This window comes from Calonectris borealis, chromosome 4 (assembly GCF_964195595.1).
Source record: "Calonectris borealis chromosome 4, bCalBor7.hap1.2, whole genome shotgun sequence".
Classification (NCBI taxonomy): Eukaryota; Metazoa; Chordata; class Aves; order Procellariiformes; family Procellariidae; genus Calonectris; species Calonectris borealis.
The window spans coordinates 34,474,336-34,500,188 of NC_134315.1; the positions used below are offsets into that span (position 1 = coordinate 34,474,336).

General features: G+C 39.3%; 1 protein-coding gene across 2 annotated transcripts in view; it reads right to left on the reverse strand.

Annotated features, from left to right (window-relative positions):
* MTUS1 (microtubule associated scaffold protein 1) overlaps nucleotides 1-25,853 on the reverse strand; it is a 93,256-nt gene that overhangs the window by 50,383 nt on the left and 17,020 nt on the right. Inside the window, exons 4-6 of one of the 2 annotated variants that reach the window (XM_075149177.1) lie at nucleotides 21,338-21,472; nucleotides 19,222-19,311; nucleotides 17,681-17,728 (exon numbers count right to left, since the gene is read on the reverse strand). In XM_075149177.1, coding sequence (XP_075005278.1) covers nucleotides 17,681-17,728; nucleotides 19,222-19,311; nucleotides 21,338-21,472 — 273 coding nt within the window. Of the gene's footprint in view, nucleotides 1-4,033; nucleotides 4,498-17,680; nucleotides 17,729-19,221; nucleotides 19,312-21,337; nucleotides 21,473-25,853 lie in introns of those variants that run through there. The other variant, XM_075149178.1, reaches the window with a different exon arrangement.

Here is a 25,853-nt window from a genome sequence, read left to right on the forward strand (position 1 = left end):
CTTAGTGTGTTGGGTATCTTTCTACAGTTCTATATTAAACTGTAGTGTCAGACATAAATCAGTACTTCAGTTATTCTTTGGGGGGGATAGGGAAAAGGCATATGAACAGTTACACAACTTGTGACACGTCCTTTAAGAGCACTGCTTTGCGATCCGCAGAAATAACTTCATAGTTTGCAGTGTAATCTCAAGCAGGATTTAAGGAAGAAATCGTATTGGAAAAAGATGTCATCTGCTCAAACAGGTCTGTGATGTTTGCTTGTTGCTAGCAAGGCACAAAGGAAATTTTTAAAATTGGTATTGCTGTAATGACATCAGCTACTGTTTGTCCTCTGAGACACCTCTTATTCCCGAGGTAGTAAGAGAGTAACCAGGTTTAGCAAGCAATGGAAGTCACCAGAGATAAGTGTACTAAGTACAATTGGCTTAAGGGAAGAAGAGAAAGAGGAAGAACAGCAAGAAGGGCTGGATGAAAACATTTTGAGACAAAACAGTTTACCACAAAAGCAACAGTACAGTTCAGTATACAAACCTTGAAAAACTCTGAACAAGAGGTGCAAGAGCTTTGACCTCCCATTTGCAAAACTAGTTCCTTATGTAGAATTTTATCTTCATGCAAAAGAAAATATAAGTAACTCAAAATGACTATTTTGAATCATTCATAAAAGAATGTCTTTCTCTGGCAGTTTATACAGAATCATGCAGAGATGATGATTTATTCTGTCACACCATTGATGCATGAAAAGCATAAGTGCACTTTAGTGCTCTTTGGGTAAAAATCCTTAATGGTTTGATAAAGGAAGCAAATGTATTTCAACACTGAAAGACACTGGTTCATACTTAACACATATCTATCATGTTTATACAGTTCTGAAGTGTTGAGATTTTTGTTGCAGTTACTTGCTACAAGTAAGTTTTACAAGTCACAGGATGGGTAAATAAAGTATTTCCTGAAGCATTTCAGTGTTTTTGTTTTGCTGAAGAGGACACTCATTATATACAGCTAACAATTCAGGTGTACTACACTTCCAGTAGCTGAGGAAAATGACACTTAGATGTCTGCCTGCATTTAAAGGGAGAAGAAACTTCTGGATATGATGACCTTGAAGAAGTGTAGACACACAGCAATGGAAGTTATACACAAGGCAACAAGCTGAATGACCTTAAGAAACACTAAGTTTTACAGCAAATTTCCTCTGGATTTATTTCATTCCTAGAAAAAAAAAAAACAATTTTATTTGGTTTCCCCTGAACAGGTTGTATACTTACGCTGCAAGATATTTGAACTAATCCTGTTACTTTGACACCTCCACATGGACAAGATGTAAGCAGTGCAAACGCACTCCAGCCCAAGCGGAGGATCCATTCACTATAAATACAATGACTAATACAGACTAATATATACATGACTAGTCTAGACTAACTTAACAGCAATGTCAACACTTGGATGTCCAGCCGTACTACATACTGTGAAGAAACTGCGGCAGGCTGCTGCAAAATATCCTCAAGTCAGAATGAAAACCCAAGAGCAAGTTCCATCCTTTTCCTCCCATTAGCGCTTACATCCTAACTTCACCGAGTTACTGCACCGCACACTGTCAGCCAGGACACGGTAACAGAAGAATCCAACTTGACCTGCGCTCTAGACTACTTTAAAACTCTACATTTCAACAATTGCTGTAAGTATCTCAAGGATGCTCTACAGTCATATAAGGCAGTCGGTCTATGCAATTATGAAAGGGAGCAAAGGATGAAATCCATGATACTGCTTATGAAAAGTGCAATCTACACCAAAACTGGAACTGAATGTTGCTTACATAACACTCATACATATTCACATCCCTGAGTGGACCCCATAATTCCTTTTTTTCAGTTACTCCCTCCCTTATTTGTTGATATAGTCCTTAGTATATTCTATTTCTCATTGCTTATGTGACCTTGGAAAGAAGCCACATGTTATTTTAATCCAATTAAACCACTACAAGAAAAGATACTCATACTGGCACTGCAAAACCAAATACGGCTGGTATTTAACAAAAAAAAGAACCTTTTATGCTTGTGACATTGTCATTGCCTGATCTACTGTTGCTGAGTTTTATGAACCTGAAATAATCACTAACAAGTTTCAATGCATTCCACTGTTTCTAAAACCACAGTATATCTATACATACTTGCACTCTCCACTATAGAATATGACCTGGTTTTCAGATGCCCTACTTTTTTGGTATATTCAGCTCTAGCTAACCACTGGCCAGCTTTCTGCTAAGACATCGACTTCCTACAAGACACAAGGACAGCAAAGCAGAAGGAGGAGACCAGGCAAAAACCTCTCTAAGCTTTCAATGGTATACCATTAGCCTGTACATTCTGCACATAGAGAAAACACACAGAAGGTCTATTCAGCACTTCTTATTTAGTGAAGTGCTGCTTAACTGGAACACAAGGCTAGCAATCTATTTAACATGCTGTATTTAACAGAGGCATCCTGCAGGCAGGTTTTGCTTTCACATCCAATGAAATAAAACCACAAATGGATTCTTATAATTGTAACATCCCCTTGATACATGCACTGACATCTATTTTTATTTTTCAAAATTAAACCAATTTCAGTAGCAGTTAATGAGCATTTGGAAGATTGAACATTATCTCCCCCCCCTTTCTCTTTTAGGATTTTTGTCCCTGGAATACGTGCCATGTGCAAATTTCACACTGTTAGCAACATCAAGGATGTAAGTATATGCACAAAGACTCCCTTACATTTTAATCCTAGCTTAAAGCCATCCATGCTGCAAACAGAAGCCTACATTACATTTGGATAGTTACCCTGTCTTATGTTCACAACTGAATTTATCATCCAGGAGGAACTCAGAAACCGGATTTACTTTACCAGGGATAAGTAATGACAAGGCGAATGGTTTAAGCTGCTATGTGAAATGCTAGGACAGGAAGGAAAGCTGACTGGTAGAACTGAACTCCAAAAAATAAAAGCAGAGAGGGTGGTGTTCAAGAGAGAAAGGAAATGCCTGAGAGGAAGAGCTTCTGCAAAACTAGTTTATGTAGCTGCTTACTCCTCCCTAAGTAAAATGCAAGAAAATTACAAAGAGTGCCGTGGAGAAAAAGGCATATGTAATATGCAGGCTACCATAATTTTCCCTAGATGTCATGTTTCTTAGCTAAAACAAACAAACAACAAACAACTGCCACCCTCTGCCGAAACAACACACATATGTCCTGGAACAAAGCTCAGCTTCCATAATCTTATTCCATTCCAGATACTTGCTTTATTTGCTTAACTGCCACTGAAGATGAAAATCAGGTCAGATGCAGCTGAGAATTTTGTGGTGGTTTTTTTTTGTTTGGTTGGGTTTTCTTCTTTGTTGTTTTGGGGTTTGAGGTTTTGGGGGGTTTTTTTGGGGGGTGGTGGTTTTTTTTTTTTCCCTTAAACACACACTTGTCTTGAATGTCTCTAAAACTTCATACTTTTTAGGTTTGTATTGACACAAATTAGCATAAAAGTTTGCTTGTCCTACTTGCAAATAAGATGTGTTTAACATGACATGTATGATAACAGATATCTACATGTAAGTATTCAAATACTTCTCACAGACAGAAAGCCATATCATGACAGCCTGTATTCATCTTACTTCCCTCCCTGTTTCCCCCCCTGCACCCAATCAAGGTATAGAAAAGATAGTGCTCCCAGCAGATAATCATTAAAATAATTAGATCAATATTTAATAGCACAGATTTCCTCATTCTGTTTTTGGACTTGTGGGAGGAAAGAACAAATTCCAATTTGCATTTCATAAACAGAATAAAACAGCATCTTCCAAACGAACAGCTCAGCACGGGTGCACACACAGACACAGACTTAGAATATGAAACCACTTTGCTCAAAAGTCAGACTTCTGTATGAAATTCAAAAACTTTCATGGCCAGGACGGTTTTTATCTGCTAAAAATAAGCTGCTGTTGAAGTAAACAAGATATTGCCTCAATGCATGCTCTAATCATCATATTAAGAAAACACAAACCTGTATGAAATATAACAGTGCTTTTCTTGTAGCCAGAAGGTAGACGAATGTTTCGGAGCAACCCCTTCGCTGTCAGCCGTACACGCATGTTGGATAAGGAAAATTTCGGGGACCATAACATGTCTTCAGTGCAATTGGAAGATAAACAAGCAAGAAATAGCCTCCATGTACTGTCACATACTATGTTTTTAAATCACTACTGGCAGAAGTGAAGCAATTCTTGCTAAAGAAAAGAGGCTTGAAGAAATAATCAAGCCTCCATTCCTTTGCTCTTATTCCTTATGCACAGACTAGCAAAAAATCAGTAACAGCAGATATCCACGGCGTACATGCTGCTGGCAGCTTCTCCTCACCAGATGTTGTGGAAACAAAGCTCGTCCTCAGAATAAAACCGACTTAGTGATTCAGAAAACCAACAGCCTCTGAATTGCATCACAGTGTTGATGCTTAATCTGCTATGGGACACCGTGGGGCTGGGAACTAGAAAAGGAGAAAAGGGAGGAGGAGGAGGAGGAGGAGGAGGAGGAGGAGGGAGGAGGAGGAGGAAGTGGGTGGTCTCCCCAGTTGAATATATCATCCAGCAATGTCACAGACCATGTAATTGTTCTTTGGAGACTGTTAGGGAGATGATTTGAATATTTCTGGAGGCATATTTCAGCTCTCCTCTCCAAGAATCCTTTCAGGGTCCATTTTTTTAAAAGTTTCTTTCAATTGACATGAATTTATCAAAACAGATTTATCAGCTAACATTTTCTACCAGAGTTTCTTTTGGCATTAAATATTATGTCAACATTTAAAGCCTTAACAAATCCACAAACATGTCTATTCTCTAAGAACAATTCAGTATTTGAGATCTGCTTAAGGGAAATACTATTTAGCTTGGCAGCTCAACACTGCAGATGCTTCCATTTATCAGAAGGGGAGCAAGGAAGCCAGCATCAATTTCATACTGAAACAGATCTCTGCCAGCTGGGTTTTGAAGGCACCCAAACATTGTAGCAAACAAGCAGTGTTACAGGAGTTCCTTTGAAATAGATGCTGCCTCCATATTTAATTAGCACTCTTAAAAACATATTTCTTCTTACTATTTAATGAGTCCAAAAGTTTTGCATATACTTGGTCGCTTTCAGCTGCCAAAATAAATAAAAATAGCAAAAATAAAATGAAAAATAGAGTTAGAAACTAGAAAACAGAGAAGAGGAGTAACTGTTTTACAGACATTAGGAAGTGTCACATTTTTCACCTATGACCATGACTATAAATACATACTGCTAAGGCACTACAGACTTGCACTGGCCACCCTCCTGTGTAAAGAGAAACATTTCGCTATTTTGCCTACAGCCAGTAGCTGCCCCGCCTGACAGCCATAGGAGCAGGGACCACCCAAGTATCTCTCGGGCAGGGCAGGATACAAGACAGTAACAGCTCATACCTTCTTCTGGGTTGCTTGAAGAGCTGCCCTTCACAGCTTTTGTATCTTTTTAGAGACAACAAAATTAAGTACATTTCCATTGATAGCACCTCTCTCTCTGACAGTTTTTCCAGTTCCAGAAACCATGAACCCAACTTGCTCCGAAGCAGGTATAACCCAAAGCAAACATAACAACACTGACAGGCCTCATCCCAGCAGTGCCTTACCTGTCCTCTCCATGCCACGAATCTGCTATATTTTAATAGCATGTCTTACTTGCTCAAGATGCATAACATTTTAAATTCTCTAGTGCTTGTTTACCACATCAGCTAGAACTAAAAATAGCATTTTGTCAATTTATCCTGGTCTCCGGGTATCTCTAACATCACACAGACCAGTGCAGTGACAATAAAGCAGCTCACTGTAAGTAGAGCAAAAGAGCTGCAGCCCAGCATCGAGACCGTCAGACCCACCAAGCCAACCTCCACAGTGTACTGCGGGAGAATACTGCTGAATGTTTTATGATTGCATACCAAAATAGTTATTTCCCAGCACAGCGATGTACCAGCAACTCTGAAGTACTATAATACATCCTTGGTCCACACAAAACCGTTCAAAATAAGTACAAAGACAGTAAATTAGCTTTTTTTGTTTGGCTCCCAGGGCAGCCTCTGCACACAGCAGGGCACGCCTGTCATTACTACTATAAAATCCTCATCTATTCCTTCTAGTTTGCAGAGCTTTCGCACTAGCAATGTCTGTTCACCTATTTCTCCAACAGTCCGCAGATCCAGACCCTTTCCTAATCCAACACCACTATCAAAGACATCGCCTTCTTTTTGCGCTGGAAGATTATTACACTTGGAAACCGCACTCAGCAGTAAACCAGAAGGCTTGTTACAGCACATTAAAGTAGCCTTCAGTATTCCGCGTAGTTCATTAGCCCATCTCTTCAAATATTAGATCAGTATTGTCAAATCCTCTCTTAATGAGGGCATTTTAAGATTTTGACCAGGCCTATAGCTAGCCTTCAAACACCATTCAACACCCAGCCATACCAGGTTTTACCCTTCTGCCAGGGCACCCACAGGAACTCCCTTTTGTTCTCCTCCTGCCCTCCTCAGCTCCCCAGGGAAGGAACGGCTCCATGAAGTAAATGTTCTCTCCCCACCTGGATTTGATGCTCACAAAGATGGAAACAGTCCAATCAGGTTCAAAAAAACCCCACACCCAAAAAAAAACCCACTACCTCTCCCCATCCTTGCAATAGTGTCTGGAATAAATGGTAAAGAACATTTCAACGATGTAAACGAAGAAAGTGGAAGTGCCCCACTGAAACTGTAACTTCCTTCCTAGGAACAGCAGCTAGAACAAAGAATCTCTAGAGGGCAAGCGTGATGTAATGAACCAGCCTGGAGACTGAGGAAGGAATGAATCACCAGGCAAAATATGAACAGATAAAAGCTCTATAGGGACATAAAAGCCTTTGTAGCAGAGGCCAAAACTCCTCTTACACAGATACACAAATAATACTTTCACTGCCTCCTCTTTCCCACCCTTAGTTTGAGTGGAAATAGGCCATGAAGAAAGAGATGCATCATAGCTTGCTTTTTTTTTTTTAAAAAAAAAAAAAAAAAACACAAAACATCCAATTTAAGGAAAATGCCTTTCTAGCCTCTGGAGTTGGAATCCTGCTAACCCCCACAAACATAAAACAAGTCTGCTTTACGCAGAAGCAGACCTGACAGCACTAATAAAAAGCAATAGATGCACGTCAGCCTCATGTAGCGCCCAACACTCAGAGCTCTGACAGCAGCCAGCAAGAGGACTGTCATCCCTATCTGAATAGCTCCCAGGAGAGATTTAACTCACAGAAAGGTTCCTCCAATGTAGCACCTTTCCAGAGCTCTGCGTTACACCACGGTACACTCCACCGTGGTGGCTGTGCATCTGCTAGCGTTGTTTCCTCAGCTCAGGCAAACCGCACCTCCAAGTCTGTGTCTGTATTCCTATGACCACCTAGTGTCTGGTGCCAGCAGGGTACAAAGCCGGGATGTAATCCATGGGATCCTAACACTGCATGCCAGGAATTCGCAGTGTCTACATTTCATGCATAACATGAGGATCACAGAGAGGTCTTTTTCTATCTTGACATCTGATAAGAGTGATGGAAAATAGCACCAGAAAACAGCAGAATAAAATAGGAAGTGATATATGGCCCAGAGGACAAAAGGACTAACAGATTTTATTTTTTATTATATATGTATTTACTGGCACCTTACCACTGTCTTCCCTCCAACTCCAAGGGCAAAATGAATGATCAACATGAACAAAGGGGCTCTATCCTGTTATGACCACGTAGATCAGTCTGCGTTGCTAAGTGCATCAATACCTGACGACACGATCAGATTGATGGTGGGGCTACATCTATTTTAACCCCAGCAGATTTAGCATATCTGCCACTCCCTGGGAACATTAGTAACATGACAAGAAAGGAGCAAAGGGCACTGGCATCAATAGGCTCTTCAATTCAGCCTCGTGAGGCCAAGTCTGCAGTATCTGTGTATGTTTCTGCTGTCTCTGTTCCTCTTTTCAAATACAGCAATCACGAAGCAAGCCGTCAGAGCACTTTAAGTGTCTCATGGCAAAGAAGTCTAAATCAGAGGCTAGACCTTTAGATCTGAGAAGCCCATGCAGAGGACAACTGGCTATGCGTCATAAGACAGCATGGGCAGTGCGGAGCAGATGGATTTTACTGGCATGCTTTAATTCAGGAAGAACTGAGAGGTGATTGCCTATGCAAAGAGAGACATGAGAAGCAGGAGCCTACTAAGAGCCAAAGGGTCATTTGTGTCCTCATTTGTGTTTCTCGAAAGTGACTGCCCCTCTCCACTTCCCTGTGACCATCTTGCTCTGGCCAGAGCTCCAGTTTGAAAAGCTAACCTTCCTGCAGGCAACAAGACCCACTGCCATGCCAAATGCAGCCTGCAGCTTCAAGACTTATTTTAAGCTCCAATTCTCACCTGAAGAAAAAAGCAAACTCCTTCCGCCTCAGAGCAGGAACTAAAAATCCTAAATAATTTAGGTTTCTTCCAGTACACAGAAGCTTTTAACCATCATAAATTCAGCAAGCCGTCAAACAGAAGGTGACGCTGCAGTGGATTTCCAGGCAAACAGCTACAGGAATCAGGCTGAACTGCCTCTCATGCAACAGTGGTGGCATTTACATTGTCTGCACTCTTTCAGAATTGAGAACGGCAACAGAACACTGCAAGAATAATTCCATTTTAATTTAAGGGAGCAGCAAGTTATTTTCCATGTGTAGGATGTCCCTTCCAAAATGGCATTTTTATTAGACTGCCTCGGTAAAAATCCTACAGTGCTTCGAAGAAAAACTGTTACTTGACAGCAGTGAATATCGTCACTAATATTAGGACAACATGCCTTAAAACATGAAGATCTAGTCAGATGTGTCAAAAAAACCCAACTACCTCTGTGCTAGGGACTTCTGCTGTTCAGTAACAGGCTAAGTGTATACTTGAGTCTTTGTGAGCTCAGGCCCAAGGAACAGAGGAAAAATAAAAGTTTTACTTAAGGCTACAGCTTACAGATCTATTAATTATTTATTCACACAATACCGATTTATATGTATTGTCCAACTGTTCTTCATCTGTGGCCTCAGAACAACAATAACCAGTACCCAGACAGCCTCTTTGAAAAGCAAATAAGGACTATTTAGGCAAGTGCATCTCCTGAGACATGCTGGTGGTTTATCAACTCTGATTACAGCTCCCAAGGTTCGCAGAGCAAATTAAAGACAACTGACAACAGGCGTGTTTCACTTTTCTCTGTGGGCTTTGTGTGTTCTTCATAGCCCCAGGTGCGCAGACAAAAATGCAGATGTACATTCAATTTATAAGCTGCTTAACTATCTTTGACACAAGATCCATGAGTTTCATGCCTCTGGGACAGTTCCATGGTCTTTCAAATATTATGTCAACTCTTCTCCCTAACAGGGGTCAATGACAGCAACATGAGCAGCTACTCTGTCTGCTGAAAAGTATTTTAAGAAATATGGGGAAAGAAAAGACTTAAAGAAAGCTAGAAGGAACAAGTCAGAGGACTTCAAAATAACTTTAAAAAAATTATTGTAAGAGGACATCAAGAGTCAGCTTTGGGATACCTCATACACCTCACCTCAGAGTTAAGGGCGAAATCCAGTACAAGGACACCCAATTATTTATTTATTTATTTGTTTACTGCAAACACATAAAACGATGTGCACAATCGAAAGAACTCCAGAAAGCCAAAGAAAAAAAACGAGTCTGAGAACATCAGAAGAGATCCATACCTAGGTTTAACTGGAAAGGGAAGGGACAAGAAGATAGTAGAGAAAGAACTAAGTTCCAGGATGGTATTTTCAACGTGGTGACATAAGTCAGCGCACAGCAACTCAGTTAGGAATAACAAAATGAAAATGGTTTGCTACTGGTACATGAACCTGATGGTCAGACAAAGCTCTAAAGTCTCCTAACAAAATAAAATTTATTGTCCTCTTAATTACTGAAAAAATTAGTGAGAATTTAGATGTTTTAAAATTAGTTCAGATGGAATAGTAATAAAAGCACCATCTCTGGCTAATCCTAACAATGAAGTCTATCATTTAAAGCCATTAGGACAGACTTCCATGCTAGGAAAGCCTTGAACTACAGCTCCCAACAGTAGGAAATTTTCTTTAAGCATCCCTTTGTCTGAGCTGATACAATCTACGGATGTCCATTTCAGCTGCCCGCCTCTACTCATGCAGAGGCTGACCTACTCAATATTTAGACAAGCATTAAGAAAACCACAGCTCTGTGTTATCCTCTTGTGTGGCTTGTTATTGTGAAACATCAAAATAAATACCATGGAAGAGAACTACAGACATTCCTCCCAACATCAGAATAAACAATCAGAAGTGAACTACAAACATTCCCTCCATAGAAAGTCTACATACCTCTGTGTCACCAAGAGTTTGGAGTATGGCTGTGTGGAGCTGGAGAGCAAGTTTCTCACAGAAGTTTGGAATTAAATAATAATAAACATCTCTGAAATATTTAACTGACAATCCTGAACACAGGTCCTTCCTTAAAAGCATTAATAGAAGGAACAGACCTTGTAGTGTGAAAACCATTGGGCTTATACTACAAAAGGCCTTAATGAATGATGCTCTGTTGCTATAGGAAAACTGATAGGACCCACATCAAATCCTCATTGCTGGGGTTGTAATAATAATAAAAACATTTTCAGTCCACCAATTCGAGAAATTCCCAGCAGAATATCACCATTTGAACAGAGCTGGCCCATGTGTTACTCCATAGCAAACCCCAAGGTTTCAAAATTCATTGTTTTTTGTGAAGATATCTATTGAAGGCACAGGGAGCAGGGCTGATTTTCAGCTTGGAACAAGAGACAACCTTCTCAAAAAGTATTAATTTTCAGAAGATCAAGTCTGGGAATGTCCTGGTTTCGGCTGGGATAGAGTTAAATTTCTTTCTAGTGCTGTGTTTTGGATTTAGTACGAGAAGAATGTTGATAACACACTGATGTTTTCAGTTGTTGCTAAGTTGTGTTTACACTAGTCAAGAACTTTTCAGCCTCCCATTCTCTGCCAAGTGCACAAGAGGCTGGGAGGGAGCATAGCCAGGACAGCTGGCCCCGCTGGCCAACGGGATATTCCATACCATGTGACGTCATGCTCAGTATATGAAGGGTAGGCATGATCCAGGAAGTGGCGATCGCTACTTGGTTATCAGTTAGCGCGAGTGGTGAGCAATTGCATTGTGCATCACTCATTTTATATATTCTATCATTATCATCATTATTATTATTATTATTTTCCCTTTTCTGTTTTATTAAATGGTCTTTATCTAACCCATGAGTTCTCACTCTTACCCTTCCGATTCTCTCCCTGTCCCACTGGGGGGGCGCGGGGAGAGTGAGCGAGCAGCTGCCTGCCAGATTAAACCACGACAGGGAAGAACACTAGGAACACGCGGAACACGCATGCAAATACACTGATACACTTACCTGACAACTGAAGGGACCAATCTGGAATACATCAAGACTGTGTTTTTGCATCCTATTCTTTACTCTGACAAACATACTACCTCAGGAAAACACCACATATTTAAAAAAAAACCCAAAACACTCAAAACAGATGACTTCAGAGTTTAGGGTGGCATTCTCTGAACATCAGCACCAACCATTTCACTTTGAAGACTTCTGGAGCATAGTAATTCTCACCCAAGGGATTAAATCCTTAGATCCAGCTGTTGTACTATACTTTATTTGGTAACACTGGAAAAATCTGGCCAAAAAAGTAACAGCTATTGGGTTTCAAAGGTTATTTCAGGTTTACAGATATTCCCTTAACTCTTCAAAATAAAAATTATTTTATCTCCCTAATGAACACATTTAATAAGAAACTCAAATTCACATAGATTTAGATTAATTCTGCATTTATTTATATAGAGGTGGCATAACGAAGACCTGCTTTTATAGTCAGTCCATATGTAATAGCTACATCCCTTAAGCAGCTTTGCTGTCTGTTTATAAGAACATTCCTTATTAGCCTGAAGGTATTCTAAGGCTAGATCACATGAGACAATTAAGTCATTCACATAGTCCTCATAGTTCACATGGATGAAAAATCATCTAAAAATATAGCTGGCTTTATATCACTGCTAGAAAGGCAACAAAATAGTCCAATGCACATATCTGCAAAATAAGTTTAAGCCTGATCTTTTTGCTCCTTTCCAAGAGATAAAGGAAAAAGACTAACTTACACTATTCAACTCCCAGAATTTCCAATCTGTAGAATATTAACTATCTTCACTAAACTAATAACGAATCTAATCTTGTTTCTTCTTCACTCCACAGAGTTTACAAACTGTTCAAGTTTTTCTGCAAAATTTCTGGGCTTTCCTTTTGCAGAGAGGGGTGAAGACAGAAAAACTGACTAACCCAACTTATTTACAAAAGCTGAAGCTCTTAGCACAAGAGACCAAGAATTCAGTCTCAACACTTCTATATTGAAATTCCTGGTTAGAACTAGTCAGAGATGCTACTTCTGCAACATGGAAGACCTGGACTAAAATCCTCCCTGCTTTAACAAGCACTTAAACACTGCTTTTTCTATGCCTGGAGTGCTTTAAGCACTGTACAAACCACTAGCTGTTAAAAAGCAGAATCTTCCTCCTGGTTTTAACTTCACTGCAGAAGATATCTAGTTTATTCCAGTGCAGAACAGGAGAGCGCTTTAAAATATTTGAGATATTTAACCATCATACTGTTTCCTGTATGATTCTTAAAGGAACTTAGTTCCCATTAGCTGCAGAGTACAGTATTAGATGACACTGAAAGAAAAGCAGAGTTGGTTCAACAACAGGAGAAGTTTCACTTCATTGAAAATTTCCACAGATTACCATAGAATGCCTTTTTCTTTTTAAATGGATACATGAAACTTAAAATTACTGTTTAAATGATACTGAAATACAGTTCATTTGAAAAATGTCATGTAGAGCTCTGCAACATATACTCTGTATCAGAACTGTTGGGGGAGTTTGAGGGGGCTTTGTCTCTTTTTTAAAAACAGTTTAAGACCTCTGGGATTTTTTTTATATGAATGGACATTCTTCTGAACTGAAGAAAATTAACTTTACACTTAATAACCTTGCACCTGCAAAGTTGGGTACTCAAGAAAAACAAATAATATCTGTCTATATTCTCTAGTAACAATCCTAACAACATTTATGTTATACAGCAGGAAAAGTGTATTAAAAGTGAATGCTAAGATAAAGCCATCAAAAAAGAATGCTCAAAGTGCTGAGAGGAAGCAGTTTGGTCTGTTTTCTGCATGTTGCTAGCACCATGATCTATGCTAGAACTGCCACCAAAAGGACTACCCTTCCTGCCTTGTTTTGAACTCAGGCGAGTTCCCCAATCCTACCTCCTCTATGACCAACTATATGAGTACTTGTGTTCACGTATGCATGAGGATCTTTTCAAGTCTCCACGCAACAAGAACACTGCTTGCAGTTTCTTTTACAACTTGCAAAAGAACTTTTGCAAACAACAAAAACACCTCCCCCCACAAAAAACCCAACCAAACCCCTTTTGAGCATATATGAAAGGAGAAACAGAGCTAATAAGCCACTTGACCAGAGAGCCCTCATCAGGAGGGTAACTTGCCACACCATGCTGAAAACTACTGATGGTCAACTAGATGAAAGAATTCACTGAAGACCTATGTACTTGACATTCATAATGATGTTCATCAGCTCTCAGAATTATAATCTTCCCAATTTTTAAAGAAAGTTTACACATTTTCATATAGTATCATGACAGATTTTAAAACATTAATGATTTGTTGTTGTTGTTAAAAAAAGCACAAGAGATGCTTAATCTTACCTTAATCTCTTTGTTTTCCAGACATTGAAAATGCAAGTATTTCGAGGGTAACCTATTCTATCAGGGAATCTACAACCTAAGACGAGATGTTTACACTATGTTTCCCCTGATTTTCATCAGCGATGACTGAGGGCATGAAAGAAGGGACTGTTAACTGAACCTTAAAGTATGCCTCCATAAACTTTTGTTTGAACCAGAGTATTGTGTTAGTAAAAGCATCCTATCCTAACATAAGAGCTTGAGTGAGAAGCCAGCATCCACCTTTAACAACCTGTTCCAAGACACAGCTTCATGGACTGTCCCATTTATACCTTATTTTTCCATTTGAGCTTGATCAGCGTTACTACTCACTTTTGCAATCAGCCACCTGACTGAAGATATTCCCTCCCCCAGTGTTACATTTTTCTCACAGATTATTAAAACAAGTAGCCTTTTAACCTCTTCAAAAGGCTAAGACAACAGAATACAACTTTCATGATGGAGTGTGTGCTGGTTTTGGATGAAGCTTCTTTGATTTTCATGGCTTCTATAGCCTTTAGTAACTGACTCCACTATGTACGCTCCATCATAGTACGAAGAGAGATGACATAAATCATACTGTTCTTACTTGATAATACTTCATGGGTATATGCAGCAGTTGCCCTAGCTTTCCTGACAACAGTGTTGTGTCACAAGCATAAGTGTAACTTGTTATCCATAATACACCACACGTCCCTTTCAAGGTCACTGAACAACAGGATAAAGCTTTCCAATAAATATTTGCATGCTTTATTCCCGAAATGATAGCTTTCCTTCAGAACTGCCAAAAAGGATATTTGCTTTTGCTTGGCTTACGTAGTATCGGGGATTATTTTATCATAACTTAACCTTAACCTTCTGTCAATAATGGAGACATGAGACTTGAATATCCATTGCATATGCATACTGCATTGTAATACACTGTACACGTATTAGAAGTAGGTCACTGTTTCTACAGGGAGGGCTAGAGAAACAGAGACAAAAGCACTAACTTTACGCATTTTTTGAGGCAGTTTTGCATCTAATTCAAAATTCCATCTCACAAGAGGCAACATTTTTAGTCATATTTACATTAAGACATTACAGTAAGTGCACAAGTACATTCTTACTTTAAGTTAGCAAGTTAAGAAATTTAATAAAACATATTATGCCCAAAAAGGTAATTTTGCCTAAGTAGTAAAGCCAGTGCTGAAGCAATACGCCACAGAATTTGTAGAAATTACTTGATCCACTGAAATATCAGCCATGAAAAATACAGAATTCACAAAAAGGAGCCTTGTGAATATTTTAACATGAACAAGAAATGAACAGCTGCAAATACGTAAGTCTCTCCAATTCTACAGGCATACTAACAGTATGTTGTGTTTGGCTTTGCATCATTGCTGTAAATGAATGGAAAATGGATAAAGAGCACAAACAGTCAGAGAACAAGAGATCATATCCCAGAAATGCCTGCTATTTTTTCCACCCCTGAAGTAACGTTAAAAGCAACATTAACAACTAAGCTAGACACTTAATTAATGCATTAGTATGGTAATCAATTTATTACCGGAGTCCTATCTCCTAGTCCTGACTTTTTAGACAGAGCACATGGGCAAGAAGCAGAAGTGGAGTCAGACCTCCTCACTGAATGAGGTTAAAAACTGTAGAGTTAACTATGGCACTGAAATAAAAGAACAAAAGCTTTAGCTAGCTAAACTCACTAGAACAAAGCTTCACTATAATATCAAGGCCACTAAAAAAAAAAAAAAGAAAAATAGCAGGCCCCATTCTGCATGGTACCAGCTGGCATTATTTCAGTTCATTTCAAAAAAGATCATTTGTCTTTTCTTAAAATGTAAGACATTGTACTGCAAAACATCCAAGCAGCCACACAATATTTTTATTCTGTTGTAATAACTTATCTCCAACTGTAAAGATGGGGAGAAAAAAAAGTCTTCCTTAAAAAAGCAAAACACACCATCAGAAAGCTTTGCATGCATAAATGGGACATTATACTAATGCTCTGTGTAAATTAGAAATGTATTAACTTTAAAGTCTAACATATCTAATTTTGGAAGCAGACTCAGTACAGGAAACAGTTCAGGTTTATTAAGACAAGCACTGAAATACAGCTATTCAACTGGTGAAAGTATGATGCTAGAGTTTGCTAGAGAGTGTTTGCTAGAGAATCACTAAATATTACAGCCAATTTGGAGTTTATAGCCATGTTTTTATGGCATTGAATATAATACTTCAAGGCTATGTGGCTACATTCTTTATTAGGTTGGAAAAGATGAATCACAAGAAAAATTTTATTAAGCTAGTAGAAAGGGGAGGGAGCACTAATTACTTTTCTGCAAGGAAAATACAGAGGAAGTGCTATGCTAAATTTAGTGAAAAATAAAGCTGTATTTTAAGACTATCACAAGCAAGTGGAAGAGGAATTATTTCTACTCCAGAAATGGACTTTGTTGCTTATCACGAGTTTCCTCAACCAAGCTAATCATGACATTATGATGCTAGCTGTATCATCCTCTACACTCCTATATAAAAGGACCACATATGAGCTCATGAAACCCAATGTCAGGCTATACCTAAACTAACATTAGGTCAGCCAATTATCAATAAAAGCAACAAACAGAATAAGCACTTTGTGCAAAGTCTTATGCTTGCTGTATGACAGAAGCCCTGACTCTTAACAGGAGACATTGAGCAAGGTACTTGGTCACAATTAACATGCAGACATTTGACACCCACAAGAATAAAAGGCAAAAGCATTAGTCTCATGTTATGACTACAGGAAGTTAAAAACACACTGCCAGAGTACCAGAGTTACAGGTCAGAACTGATTTACCCAGTAATTCCACACTCAAATTTATAACATCTGCTTGGCTACAGCATCTCTTTCAGAAAGACATCTGCTATTCACTTAGGGGACACAGGGCTTTCCAGTGATCTTCAGTATCTTTCAAAAAGGGCTTTTCAATGAGTAATTAATTCCAAGCAGCTTTTAATTCAGCAAATACACACTAATGCTCAGGAAACTAATTTAGACTGCCAAGTCTCTTGAAAAGACCTGGAAATTGCTGCAAGTAGAAACATCTTCTGAAGACTTTTCTGTTTCCTGGCAGATAGAAACTAGCACCAGGTGTCCTGACTGGCATAAACCCTAAAAACAAACACAATATGAAGTCCTTAAAACTCTGCCAGATTTTGGAATGCCATCTGCCACTTAATCAGCTGCCATTCCTCCCCCTGCCATACAAGCAGACACACACATCAACACACTCAGATAATTTCAACTTCTTATTAAAGTGTAGTCTGCAGTGATACAGAGACAGCTGACAGCAAAAGGGTATCTACCATGAACCTTCCAGAAAAACCTGTTATTCCGCATGATTCTTCTATTTATTTTATTTAAAGCCACAGCACATGAGCTTTAATCATTACTTACCTCACTGTGGCCAAACAGCAAAAACTACATCCAAGTTTTGTTGCCATACTTTTTTTTGGTTACAGTTAAAACCTCCTTATGCTTCACTGGAAACAGAGAGTGACAGCACAGACTGCATATTCTAAGAGGTGGGTAGCCAAAAGACAGTAAGAAAAAAAAAAAAAAAAAACGACTTTTCTCCCTATCCCTTGAAACTGGAATCAGTGATGGCTCACAGAATTATCCATTGCAAAACTGTTCTTCCAAGAAAAGAACCAATATACTAATACAATGTATAAGCCTAATTTAAGTTGCACCACAGAAAATGTAAAAATGCATTCTGAAAACTCACCAGAACCCAAACAAAATAGGCTTTGGTGTCCATTTCTTCCAGGAGTACCTATGATGAGGAGAGGAAGAGCAGAGGAGAGGAAGAGCAGAGGAGAGGAAGAGCAGAGGAGAGGAAGAGCAGAGGAGAGGAAGAGCAGAGGAAAGGAAGAGCAGAGGAAAGGAAGAGCAGAGGAAAGGAAGAGCAGAGGAAAGGAAGAGCAGAGGAAAGGAAGAGCAGAGGAAAGGAAGAGCAGAGGAAAGGAAGAGCAGAGGAAAGGAAGAGCAGAGGAAAGGAAGAGCAGAGGAAAGGAAGAGCAGAGGAAAGGAAGAGCAGAGGAAAGGAAGAGCAGAGGAAAGGAAGAGCAGAGGAAAGGAAGAGCAGAGGAAAGGAAGAGCAGAGGAAAGGAAGAGCAGAGGAAAGGAAGAGCAGAGGAAAGGAAGAGCAGAGGAAAGGAAGAGCAGAGGAAAGGAAGAGCAGAGGAAAGGAAGAGCAGAGGAAAGGAAGAGCAGAGGAAAGGAAGAGCAGAGGAAAGGAAGAGCAGAGGAAAGGAAGAGCAGAGGAAAGGAAGAGCAGAGGAAAGGAAGAGCAGAGGAAAGGAAGAGCAGAGGAAAGGAAGAGCAGAGGAAAGGAAGAGCAGAGGAAAGGAAGAGCAGAGGAAAGGAAGAGCAGAGGAAAGGAAGAGCAGAGGAAAGGAAGAGCAGAGGAAAGGAAGAGCAGAGGAAAGGAAGAGCAGAGGATTACACTTCAAGCCTGTAAGGGGAAGTGGGGGTGTCTTTTTTTAGATTCTTTCCACATAAGCTCAAACTACACAATTTCAGTTTCTTTGTTGTGATGGCTGATGGCACGTTCAACAGTAAGATTTAGCATTATAGGGTTAAACTATTTGGAAAATGGATGATGAGTTCCCAGTAAGCCAAACATTTTTTTCCATTACAATTATCATACTTCATTTAAGCCAGGTTGCACTATTTCATTTCACTCATTCATAGAGGACCACAGATAAAAAACAACTTTCTAAACTGGCAACATAGCAACTTTTTTTCCACCTATATGCTCCAGTTATTTTATTTGTATGAAGGAGGTATAAATTAAGAGCACCCTCAAATGTGCTACCAATCAAGTTAGATATAAATGAAAGCACTGAGAAGGTTAATCGACTCTTACTGTACTGTTTTAGAGTCATGTGAAAACTGACTTAAGAACCTCATTATTTTGAAGGATATGAATTCAATGAAAGCACTCTTTGGGACTGCTAGGTACAAGTCCAAAAGCCATGGGCAGAATTTTATAAAAGGTCTCTTTGCCATCCATCAGCTTTCTTCAGGCTTTACAAATAGTGTGAGATCCTACAGCAGGTATTTCAATAGGAAACAATCTGCTTTGTACTGTTATCATACCCGTTTCCCTCACCTCAGCCAGTCTCCAAAACTATGAACTACACGGAGAAAGAGCAGACTGATCATCTCAATTACTCCGGAGCCATAGAGCATAGCTGCTCTTTCTGAAGACAGAGGGATTCAAGAATATAACTGAAAAATGTACTTTACCCAACAGTTGATTACCTCTAGCCTCACTGACTTTCCTTGCTGAGTGCAGTGGCCCAGATGATTTTGGTGTGCACTGGTTCAGTGAAGCAGATCGGGGCTTGGCTCCTAGAAGCAGAAGTTTAGATCAGGTTTACAAGTAGAACTATGTCAGCAACTAAAGACATGCCTAACTTTACATACTTACAGTTAAGTACAAGATGCACAGATCTGCTCAGACACAGAAAGAGATGCCTTCTAGAAAGTTTAAGCTGTATTTAAACTTCATTTTGCTTTACCAGAACTCACATTGGAAGAAATAAAAAGATAATTTTAATAAAGCTTGTAAGCAGAAGAAAATGTTAGTAAAGATTTCACTTTAGCACTAAGATCAAATTACTTAGGTCTCAAAACAGGCGCAAATACAACACAGCTACGGAAACATTGGCTGAAAGGCACCTCGAGGCCAGCTATCCAGCCGAGTCTTGCAAACCTCCAGGAAGGGCGGCTCTGTGGCCCCACTGGGCAATGCTGCATCTCCACTCCACAATTTGCAATCATTTCCCATTGCCACATCATCTGGTACTACTGAGAAGAGTTTGGCACCATCACCTTTGTTGCTGTCCTTTTCAAGTTATTGCAGACTGTTACAATATCTCCCCTTACTCTCCTTCCTGCCTGACTACACAAGCTCAACTCCCTCAACTTCTCCTCACAGGTCATGAGGTCCGAGACCTAACCATTTTCCTAAGTCTCCAGCTGACCTTTCCAGTTTCAAAACAACCCTCTTGAACTGGGAAGGCCCCAAAACACAACAGAGTAGTCCAAGTAACACTAAGCCGAGGGGGGAATACCAGCTTCTTCTGGCCACACTGCTCCTGCAGGTGCTGAAGGCACAATTCTAGTGCCGAGGTCACTGAAGATGTTGAGCAATGCATAGTTGTGTTGCATATGTTGGACCCCAACAGAAAGCATCAGCTTGTCAGACAGCCATATAACTTGTGTTTATTTCAAAGTGATAGTTTGTGACAAATTCGATTTCTTTTCACTGTTTACGATTTTAAAGCATGTCATTATAGCGTGACATTTGGCAGGCATCCCTTCTATTTATTCTCAATTATGTCAGATACCAGCTTAAACTTAAGCCTAAAGTGGGAGCATAGCACTTAACGAGGTTTATCCAATTACAATAACCAGTTCACCACAAAGATGATGAGAAGCAAGCTGATTATAACTAGGATTTAGGAGAGAGAGACAGGAAGCTTATTTATCTGCTCCCATTATGTCTTTAATTTTGGCCAGAGAATGAGTTGTCAACTGCTGTTTGTGGCTTGAGTGGAGAAGCGCTGTTGGCCGATCAAGGGGTCCTGGCCTGAATAGGAATAGGAACCAGAATAGTGTTTAATACGAAGCCAGAAAGTACATTTAAATTCATGTTTCCTTTAGCACTAGTTGATGAAGCACAATTATCTCCATTAAAAATCAGAACAAACCTCTGCTTCCACTCCAGCCAGTAAGAACAATATCAAGAAAAAGCAGCATGAAGAGCTAAGCTGTTTCTGGGACTCTTCCCTTGGAAAGATGGGACAATGTCATTCATCCACGAAAGAAGATACTTCATCTAATAATACCTTATTCAAAAATATATCCCCATCCCCCAAGGTCTTTCCTGTTCTGAAAGGCGTGAAGATAATGCAACGTCTGCATGAGGACGAGGACAACCATACACTCAGGATAAATTCAGGCTAGGTCTACCCTGCAGATCACCAGCAGCCACAGAGTCTGTGCCTGAGGTTTGTGACAGAACAGAACTCTTTTCTGTTAAAACAACATAAACCCCACACGATGACATCTGCCACGTAGCAAAGTGCATTTAGTCCCTGTGCCATGCAAACCTTAGCCATATCACAGTGCAGACCTCCTCCTCATTTGCCTGGAATACCCCAGTAAATTACGACAGTGCAAAGGACATTTTAGCCTTTCTGTGAAACCATACAAAACTTGAAGCACCACTGATGTGATTTTACTTTACTTTACTATTTTCTGAGACCACTGTTTAATAAACACTGCTTCAGGAGGCAGCCACCTGCAAAAGGTAAGGTACCATAACAGTAGTAACTATAGTCTCACTCTGTCTACAAACAGACCCATATACCTTTTGGAGTTGACTTCAACGAGTGTAATCTAGGTCTTGGTACTGCTTTCAAAGGGACAGATCCTGAAGTACGATTCTGGCAGGATGGTTTTGAAGGCCATTCTCCATTCTTAATGATGACTGTGGCGCTTGCAGCTGCAACACAGAACAAAGAATTTGGTCTAGGCAGTATCTAGGTTGAGGAAAATTAAATCCTAAACCAAGCCTGTTTTACCCAAGGCTAAAGTTATGAGAAACACATTGGAATAAAAATATTATGACCACCTCTGGTATCTTCAGTACAAACAGACTGTACCCATGAACTGTAACAGATCAGTCTATGACTCTTACAAACACTTCTCAGACCTAGACATACAGCTTCGAACTACGCATGAGGGGGATATACATAGAAGTATATTGATCAAAAGACATAACTAGAAGTCTGATCTTGCTGTACAAAGCAAACGCAGAACACATTTCAGTTTAAGCCAAGAAAAAGCATCATCCGTACAGAAAGACATTCTGGCCTCAGAACTGACTGTTAAAAAATAAAAACCAAATATAACTCAGACAACTTCCTCATGCAACACCTTCCCCTCTTCTCTCTCGTTTGAGCGACACGCCACCGGCAGACTGCACTTCTTCCGTCCTCCTTGTGGGGCAATAAAAATCACCTGAGCCCAACTGCATTCACCAGCTCGCAAACAAGTTTTAAGAAAGGTTCCTGTAGTCTCTGTTCATAACAGCGACCTCCTCAGTGACAGCAGACCTCAGAAGACCGCCCCCCACCCCCTCCAAGAGAGAGGTGAAGTCATACAGCAAAATACTCCCTGCAAAAAGGGGCAGACAGATCCAAATTGGGAAAAGCAGGACAATAAGCAATTGCTACCTCACATCAAAATCAGGTTTCCAACTAACACGCCAGTTGCTACAGAAGACGTTTTGTTCCATTTTAAAGGAACTTAAGAGAGGTTTGGGTTTACTGTCACAATGAAAATCTTTACTTGAAAAAAGAAAACTGAAATTTGGGGAAAGCATTGTTTTATTTTTCTGGAAAAAAATATGAAAATACTTCTGAAATAAGTACAGGTTGAGTACACTTGGGTTCAGGTACTAAAAAATTATGTATACTGACACATTAAAGAGTAAGAATTTGACATTGCATTTACCAGAGACAAGAAAAAACTAAGTCACACTGGAAGAGTTTGTCACACTGTTGCTTTCTTCTCTAGTCATTTAAAGAGAAAAAAAAAGGGGGGCGGGGTTCATATAGTATCAGGTTTGCCTCAGTCTTTTAATGAGGCTGATATTTTTAAAGGTAATGTGAAATACAATGTCTAATATTGTTCACCGAAAGATGGAACATACAGTCTTGAGATTATTTTAATGTCTTTAAATGCACTAGCATAAGCCATGGAAGTTAACTGCTTCAAAAAGATGCTTTTTGGCCACTAATCAATACATTTTCAACCACAGAAAGAGGGACAGAACTGCTTTCCCTTTTAGAAACATATGCAACTGAAGTCCTCCTCTTCTTTAAAAAAAAAAGAAAGTTGGAGCCTCTCTAAAGGCACAAAAGCTAAATATTTGCAAAAAATCTATACATGAGGAACAATTTGCATAACACATCAATAACACACTTATTCTGCGGGAATCTGACCCTGATCAACATCAGATGATTCAAACCAATTTGTTTTAGTAAAGCATGAGGCCTGAAGCAGCCCTTAACTTTTTCTGTAAATCACTAAATTAAGGATTTTTGCTCAGAGTTCACTGCAAGCAGCTAACAACTGCCTACAAACAGCTGTACTACTTTCTTCTAAATCAGAAGCACGCCATGGAACAAACACTTTGGGTAAGCGAGCACACTTCTGGTGTGGGACTAGTTAGGGCACTGTTTTGTCCTATTAGAAGCTCTGGAGTCAGCTAACCAGGCTGTGCAGAAAAAAAGGCAAATTTGCAAAGTTTGGTCACTATACAATTCAAAGATGGTTATTCATAGAATTAGGAGTAGCTACTGCAATCTTGATGAAAGATGGACAGGTATGAAGTGATCTCACCCGAGCTAAGATCTAAAGGGTTTAAAAACTCAACTCATTAAAAGAATTTTAGTGAAGTATTGACTGTACGGAAATGCAGCTCCAGGTCAATTGCTAGGATCAGCTTTTTAACTTCTGAAACACTGTTTCCTTTACATGCAATTATTCTAATGCAATTCATATTTGGATTCTTGTTCTTAACCTCAGAGTTTAAACATTTCACTATGTTCAAATGATAGTATTTTCAGCTCAGTACTGAAATTGAGAAGATTTCCCTAATGTTAAAAATTCAATTTTTCAATGCTCAAACTGACAGCTTGCATGCAAAATATGCTTTTATTAATAACAGCATTTCAAACTTAATGATTTCCAAACTTCTCAAATGGTAAGTCTTTTTAGAGAAAAGTATCATAAAACTGAAGTGCTCATTAGACAAAAAAAACCCTAATTTTGCCACAGGAAGTTACCAATCCAAGGACATCCCATAACAAAGGGCTGCGCTGACACAGCAGGAGAAATGCTCTCTTTTGTAATTTTTTTTCTCCCCTAATAGAAGGCAAACTCCTTAAACAAAACAAGTCAAGCGACTTTGTCAATTTAATACTGTTGACAGGACCACAATAGTTTATCATAAATTTCATGACGTTCACAGCATAAGCCTCCCATCCTGGCCTTTGTGTGTCCAACCAATCTAATAAAAACATTTTAGGTTTACAAATACAGATTTTTTTTTTTTTTCCCCTGACATTATTGTATAGTAGATGAAATGAGAGAACAAAAAACAAGAACAGCACTGTACTTAAAGTAAATTCATTAGTTCTTTCCAATTTGATTCAAAGTCTTAAAAACTTCACTTCACTAACACATGAATTATATGTAACCTAAACTCATTATACTCACAAAACCTGACCACAAGACATAAATCATTCTCATCAAGTGCAGGAAATAAAATAAAGAAAAACATCATCTCACAGAAAATCAGCAAGTCAAAACACTGCATACATTTACCAACCTCCACACAACAAAATACATGCTTTAAAAAAAGAAATAAAAAGGAATATAACCTACTTCTTTTCCCAGTAAACGTGGCTAACAAAGGAATAATACAAAAGCTGTAAGATCCCACTACCAGCAATGTCAGTAAGGTAATATCATAGTGGATTCCTGAGTCAGTTGGTGGCGTTAGTGTAGAATTGATGAAAATAATAGGAGAAAAATTAGTTTCTGTGCAACTGCGGAGTCCTCCTGGTATAGTCATTTAAAAAGGATCAAAGCAAGCTTAAAGCCAAAGAGACTGCAGCCATGTTCAACCTCTCATATCGCTTTTGCTTGCTCTTCGTGAATCGGAGTGGAAAAAATTGTAAGCTTGACGGCAATGGACAAAACAGATTAAACCAACTAGCAAATCAGGCTAAATAAGGAGTCATCTGTTTGGATACTTAATCTGAATACACTTCTTTGTTATGAAGCGATGACCCTTTCCTTTGTTACATGAGGGAGCGAAATGAAGAGAGGACAAAGCTGCTTAGGAATTCCAGATACAGTCCTAAACCTGAACAGCAAAAGTCAACATGGCTGTCACAGTAACCGAACTGATCTGACAACACAGGAACATGCACTGCATATTTTATTACACATACTCTTCTTCCTTTGAGGATGTTAGGTCTTAGTTTTTTAATGAAGGCACTACGGGGCGGGGGGGGGGGGGGAAGATCAAGAGAAAATTTAGTTATAGATGTGTGTATGCATATGCGCATACATAAACTACAGACGTATGTTAAATCACAGTTCTCTTTTTCAGTCCATTGAAGACAGATTTAAATGACATCTGACACAAAGGAAAGGCCTTTGCCCAGTCTCCAAGATGTAACAGATGATGTGATAGTAACAGAATATTTGAATGTACTCATTTGAATACATATAGCTGGGAATACTGATATGTCTGACAGTACTTATGTGTTACTTCCTTCATATTTTTGCTGCTAGAACTCCTACAACTGCTGGTACAGACCCTTTGTAGAGCTTCAAATCAAAGCTAGTTCTGTTATTTTTGTCCCTATTTTTAACCAAGATGGATTTGGTTCAGGTCATACACCAATGCTTATAGTTACCTTAGAAATTATAGAAGTCTACCCATGCAAAGTTTTACTTTCTAAGAGCAGTTTCACTCACCTGCTTTTGATCTCATCTACACATTTTGTCTTAAAACTCTGGAAGTAGATAATCGAGTTCAAAAGGAGCATTTAGTATCAAAAACCTGTAACGTGCTGTTCCAAATATTGTGACAAGTAATCCATTCACACCATTCAGACTTGTTTCTTATTACATTATATATAAACACAAGGAAACTTTTGCTCAAGAAGACCCGCTGGTTTTATAATGTTTCAGGACAGAAAAGGAGCTGTACTGAAACGTCTACTCATCAAACCAAAATCCAGGGCTCAAAGCTCCTTCAGGTAGCAACTCTCAAGAAGGAAAGTCGTAAGTTAAGAGGCAAA